We start from the raw sequence: 6,734 nt of genomic DNA, 5'->3' as shown, positions 1-6,734 counted from the left end.
GTAGGTGCTATAGGAGATAGAAAAATATTTAAAAGATACATACTTTCATCTTCACAGAGTTTATAATTTAGTTGCATGATAATGGTTAAGAACGCTGGTTTTACATTCCGGCTTTACCTCTCACTGGCTCTGTGTTCTTGGTTAAGATTTTTAAGCTCTTCAAGCATAATTTCCTCACCTGGAAAACACTGATAATTGTATCTCCTATATGGCAGTTCTGCCTGCTTCCTTTCAGTTCTTCCACTAGGCAAGCTCTCGTTCCCCTCACTGCCTTTGCAAATATACCTGTTACCTGGAAAGCTCTCTGCATGGCTGAATCTTTAGAGTTTGGCCATTCATGTCACCTCCTCAGAGCGCTCTGGTTCAGAAAAATAGCAGGTCTATGTCCACAGATGAGGCTGTCAAAATACTAAAGGACTGAATAAAAATGAGTATGCTATTATTATCATCTACCCTAACTAGGCTTTGTTTGAAATCTAAAGCGTTCTGGAGGATGTTGGGTCAGAAAACTTTTCTGTAACGGGCTAGATGGCACGTAATTTAGGGTTTGGAAGGCACTCAACAAATGGGAGTGGCTGTGTTCCAATAAAACTTAACTGATGGACAATGAAATTTGAATTTCTTATACTTTCTACCGACACTGGACCGGATTTGGCCTCTGCCCCGCGGTTGACAGACCCCTGATCTACGAAAATGGCAGACAAGAAGGGAGTTGGAAAAGAACGGAGATTGCACAGCAGGCATCAGGGATCAGACCGCTGCTGTGCCAGACTCTCAACCTCCTTGAGCGCCAATGACTTCTTAAACGGGGCTGTGGCCCCCATGTCGGGGTGTGAGATGAGGGTTAGATGAGAACACACAGGCGAATCTCAAAGCTCACACGAGGTGCTCCTCGGTGAATAATTCCTTTTCAGCGGCTACGCCTCGGACGCTTCAGCCCCCCGGGCGCGGGAGGAGGGGCGGCCCCCACCCCGAGCGGCTGCTCGGCTGGACCAGGGCGGCGGCGCGGGGCGAGGCCGGGCCGGGCAGAGCGGCGCGGCGCGAGTCGGGGGCGGGGCGGCGGCGCCGCCGCGTCGTCGTCGTCCCCGCCTCCTCCCCAGGGGCCGCGTCGGAGCCTCCGCGACGGCGCTCACAACCCGAGGAGAGCGGCTTGCCTGGAAGCGGCGGCGGCCATCGAGGCCCACCCGAGGCGCGACCCTCTCGGCCTCCACGCTCCCAGGCCGCTGTGCCCGCATCCCTTGAGCTCGCTTGCTCACCTTTCTTCTCTGCGGCCAGCTGCGCCATGGCGTTGGCGTTGGCGGCGCTGGCGGCGGTGGAGCCGGCCTGCGGCAGCCGGTACCAGCAGGTGAGCGGCGCCGAATCCCTCCCCGGACCCCGGACCCAGGGCCCTGCCCGCCGGCCGCTTCAGGCCTCTCCGGCCCAGCCTGTGGCCGACGCGACGCCGCGGCTTGACAGGCCGCGCCGGGCCTGGGCGGGCCGGGCGCGCCCTGGGCTCGGATTCGAGGCTCTGGCCCATCCCTGGGCGACCTGGGGCGGCACTCGGGCTGTGGAAAACCTCTGCCCCGCAGCGTTTTCCGCAGTTCCCGCAGCGGGCGGGTCCCCGAGGACCCCGAGGGTCGGAGCCCGAGACCCTCGGGAGGCATCGGCCCGGGGGCATTCAGTGTTCCTTTTTCCACCTTTGGTTTGATGTCATTGGAAAGAAAAGAAAAGGAAAAAAAACAAAAAACAAAAAAAACACGCCTGAGATGGAAAAGGAAACTAGGTGGAGAGAAAAGATTAAAATCGCTGCTACTGCGGCCGATAGCTCCCCGCAGCGAGATGCGATTGCTCAGGGTTTCAGAGCCTAGTCTGTTTGTGGAAAACCATCCTCCTCGTCTCTGTTTTCAGACAAAAGTCAAAAATGAGACGAGAGGCAAGTCCACAGTTTGCAGTAGATTTGGAAAAAGGCGATGTTTTTTTAGCTGGGGCCAGCCCCAAAATGTCGAGCTTCGTTGAATGCTGCAGGGCGTGTGCCTGGGTGTGTGTTTTAAAAGCTTGGAAATGACGTTTAAAGAGATTTAATAGCATGGCTGGGGAGGAAATGTATAGGGGATGATTGGAGTATTATCTGGGTCATAATTTATAAATTGAGGCCCTGGGGAAAAGAGCTGCTTGTTTTACTCGCCTGTGTATGTAGCTGGGTTCCCCTCGGAAATTCACAGTCTGCAGGGTTTTTAGTGGTATTTAACCTAATACTTCGTATTTGTGGAAATTAAGCCGGGTAGTAACTGGTGTTGATTGGAACCTCAGATAACTGCTTGCATCTTGTCCTTTCAGATGTTTTTGGTATAATTTGCATACAGATGTCAGTCGTGCTTTTATGAAATTAAATGTCCTATCATTGATGATCTACAGTTTTGTATTTTAGAAATAAGGAGAACCGGTATGATTAAAACATCTAGATTAACCCAATGCGGCCAGTTACCAGTTTGTTTTGCTGTCATCAGCCCTGTGTTGTAATTTCCTCCCTCCTCCAGCCGGACTCCTGAAATGACTGGTTAAGAATTTAGCTTCTTGGTTTCATAAACACGCCCAAACTGGCAGTGCAGTCTAGTCCTTCCATCTCTCACTGTCTGGGGTCTGGTACATGCTTTTTTGTATGACCTTGGGCATGGCTCTGGGTTCCTCCCTGTTTAATCAAATACAAGTGACAGTTGTCACTTAACTGTCACCACAGTGTTCAAAAAGCTCATGTACCCCACAGTGTGTTCTAATTCTTTTCATCCTGCCTTGGGTAAGGCAAACAAGCAAAAAGCTGTGGCTTTTCTTTGTACTGCCATCTTCTTGAGCCATTAGGTAATGCTGACATATTGCTGGAATACAAAAATTTTGCTGCTGGAGTATTAAAACTATGTATATATTTCTTGGTGTAGTACTTAATAGCTTTAAATAGGCAGAATTGAAGTATGCCAGGGGCAGGCTGTCCTTATTTTATTTTTTAAAAATCATTATTTTGGAGAAATAACTTCCAAAAACAGCATGGACAAAGAAATAATCTTCTTAGAAAAATTGCAAAATACGAAAGTCAACCTTGTCTAAAAAAACCCACAATGAAACCTATACCCCATGGGTAACCAGAGTTAGTATTTTGATGTGTATCTTTGTGGACTTATAGGTATGTAAATATACACAAATATAAATCAGTATACATTTGTACAGATATGGAAAGCTAATATTGATTGAGCATTTACTTTGTGGCACTCACAGGACTAAGTGCTTTACATCCATTATTTCACTAATCCTCATAAAACCCCCATGAGGCAGTGTTTGGTATGATTGTATAGATGACAAAGTCAAGACTCCAAGAGGCTACTTAACTTGCTCAAGGTCACAGCTTCTAAGTAGTGATTACAAGGATAAATACACACTCACCTGCTTAAAACACAGGCTCACGTTCCAAATATAGGCATGTGCATTAGCAGATATATATGTGCCTATGTATTTTCTCATGTACCCATATGTGTATATATAGAGGTACATCTTTGCACACATGTACTGTTCTATGGGCCCCTGATTATACTTACACACATTTTGTGCATAGGTGCACATGTGTATGTTTACATACCGACTGTGCCCCTGTGTATCTTGTTCTGAGACACAAGTGCATTCACAGAGTTGCATATATGTGTCTATGTTCGAATTTATGTACAGAGGCACACAATACAGGTAATATAAGGTGGGTTAGTATTTTAATGCCTGCAAAGCATGTAATTATGGCTGTGCTATAGTTCAAGTCAGTTGCCTGTTGGTCACTAAGTATGTTCATAATTTTTTTCATTCACTGAAGTTTCTTTTATATACATCATCTGTTTTCCTTAGTATAAATTTTATTTGTGTTTTAATTTTTTCCTTAGTATAAGTTTTTAGAGGTGGAAATACTTCGTCAGAGAATATACATATTTAAAAGGCTTTTGCATTATAGAATGTTGGTGAATTGTCCAGGCAACTTGATAGGAGCATGATACTCTGGTTGTCACAAAAGGCCATTCTGACTTCTGCTTGATCTGGTTAATCAAATTGAGCTGGTCCTCTAGTAAAGTAAATGCAGTGGAAGACTGTAAAATTCATTACTAAATACAAACACAGTTTTGCCTTTATGGTCTTTTTATCAGTAGGACACCATGTGCATAACTTGAACTTAGCATCATGATGCACAGAAAGTCTGAGCTCATAGTTTCCCTGTGACTTTTTTTTTTTTTTTCCCTTTTTGCATTTTGGAACAGATTGTATATCCAAACATTCAGAAGCACTGTTTCAGAGGGTCTAGGTAAGCCTGAGAAACTTGTTATGTATTGCTCTCTCTGCAGACTTTTATTCCTGTTCATCCATTCTAAGACCTCTTGGCCTCACTAGAATGGATCTTTGCCTGTATCATGAATTTTGCCAGATACTTTCCTAAATGTTTTGAGATCTTTGAATTTGAATCTAATCTCAGGGTGCAACAATGACACTGCCATATAGGCCTAAAAATAGACTGTGGAATGTTTAGCTTTCGACTTCACTCATTGCCTGCTGCAGAAGTTGACCGCTTATAAGCATCACTAATAAGTTTGTATCGTCTGATGACACTGTAGAGCAGCTTTGGGAATGATACCTTTTTGGATAAATTCTTTCAGGATTGCGGAGGAAGGTTTTGAAAGATCACGGAAAGAATTTCATCTCTTCCAAGCCAAACCATATTTATGCTAACGTGTTAGATGAAGTCACGATCCTGGAGGAAGGGTGAAAAGTGCCCCTGTGGTTTTATTTTTTTATTTTCAGAAGTCACAATTATATCTTGGAATGCCTCTTAGGATGTTATGTCCAGATTTTAAGGTTATTTTGCTGTCTTGGTGGCCTATATGGCCAATGATCAAAGAAAACTTTTCCAAAACTTTTGAGAAGATGGGTAGAGTTGTTTCCATAGTACCTACACCATTTTACATTCCCACCAGCAGTGTGTGAGAGTTCCAATTATTTTTTGGGGCGGTGTGGCAGTGTTCCAATTTTTAACATCTTCCCCAATACTTGTTATTTTATTTTTTTGATAAAGCTATCTTAATGGGCATGAAGTTTTATTTTTTGATTTACATTTCCCTAATGATTAGTGATATTGAGGATTTTGTGCTTATTGGCCATTTGTATGCCTTTGGAGAAATGTATATTCCATTTTTGAATTGGGTTGTTTGCTTTTTGTTGAGTTGTAGTAGAGTCATTTCTTAATAATATTTACATTTTCAACTTTTTACCATGAAAATTCCAAACATACTAAAATATGGTGTAATAAATCTGTTGTACTCATCACTCAGCTTCAGCATTGATCAGCAAATGGGTAATATTGTTTCATTTATACTCCCCACCATTATTTTGAAGCAAATCCTAGAATGGATGTCATTACATCCATAAATTTTTTTTTGTAACTCTAAAAGATGTAAGCAGATAGTATCCCATGAGAAATATATCATGAGGGCACTTTTGCAATTTATTATGAATATGGAAACAGGATTTGTGAGTGTCAGGAGCTGTAGATTACAACTATGATTGGTATTTGACTCCCTCTTGGTAAGCAGTGAGTGTTTTTTGTGTAGCAGCGATGATTCTTGCTGATCCCTTGTTATTTTCTTGTCTGGTCCTACTGGTGACCACTTCTTAGGGGAGATTTAACCAAGGCAGGTTTAACCAGATTTAACCAGATTTAAACAAGGCAGAACTCCCTGGTTTGGGTAGGGACTAAGGCCCAATTGAGGAAATCCTGGCATCATCTCAACTGATGCCACCGGCTGGTTTGCCTGAACATAACTTCACATTACTTTATGCTAGACACCCATGTATCATGTTACCTGACATAACATTGTATTATGAAATAAATCCTATGAGAGTGACTTTGTAGTCTTACTAATTAAAAAAAAAAAAAAAAAAAAAAAGAAGGCCTGAAGAGGTTCAGGTGCCATCTTCTGATTTATTTGTTCTTAGGGCTTTAAAATAATTGCTTTGGTTTCTTAATAATTTATTCTTACATTGTCTTTGAACAAGTACAACTGTTTAGTGGAATCATATACTTGTAGTAGTCGATGGTGCCTGTTTAGATAAAGCAGCTTCTAACACTTTAATTAGAGATTGATGTTGATAACCAGCCTGATGATCTTATCTTTATTCTCAGATCATTTTTGCCACTATAGGCAATTGCTAAATATCACGTATTAAATTTGCTGAGCTTTACATACTCCAGTTGCTACTGTTTCTAGTAGCTATCTAGATAGAAATGCAGTTATGGGTTGTTGCCTTCACCAAGTATAGTAATAAAGTGAGTGTTATTAGACATCATGTAGCACATCCTGCTGTAAAAATTAGGATGACTCATTTTTTTTTTTTGAATAACACAATTTATATTAAAAGTTATAAGTACTGGGTCTAAATACTGATCAATTTCAGAATGTTTCAGGTGAAATATTTTCTTACTGATTAAAGCAATTTCTTTCACATGTGTGAATATATATATACATATATATACATATACATATATATATATGTATGTATTGTGTGTGTGTGGATGTATTTTTTTATCCCCCTTAGCAATATTGACAGTTTTTCTTTTAAATTCATATATTATAGTAATATCAGTTACTAGTTAATGAGCTGCTTGAATAGGATTTGGAGGTTTTTCTGGAAATTGGATGGTTTATGAACAGAAATATAAGAGCTTAGGGAATGGCTTC

General features: G+C 42.0%; 1 protein-coding gene across 1 annotated transcript in view; it reads left to right on the top strand.

Annotated features, from left to right (window-relative positions):
• The first annotated feature begins 1,050 nt into the window (after nt 1-1,050).
• NDFIP1 (Nedd4 family interacting protein 1) overlaps nt 1,051-6,734 on the top strand; it is a 55,920-nt gene continuing 50,236 nt past the window's right edge. Inside the window, exon 1 of the mRNA XM_060635868.3 lies at nt 1,051-1,345. Within this exon, the coding sequence (XP_060491851.1) occupies nt 1,283-1,345 (63 nt within the window). The 5' untranslated portion in view covers nt 1,051-1,282. The remainder of the gene's footprint in view (nt 1,346-6,734) is intronic.

The sequence above is a fragment of the Panthera onca genome, chromosome A1 (assembly GCF_046562875.1).
Source record: "Panthera onca isolate mPanOnc1 chromosome A1, mPanOnc1 haplotype 2, whole genome shotgun sequence".
Taxonomy (NCBI): domain Eukaryota; kingdom Metazoa; phylum Chordata; class Mammalia; order Carnivora; family Felidae; genus Panthera; species Panthera onca.
The sequence above is the reverse complement of the archived record's forward strand: the minus strand, read 5'-3'. Positions and strand labels throughout refer to the sequence as shown.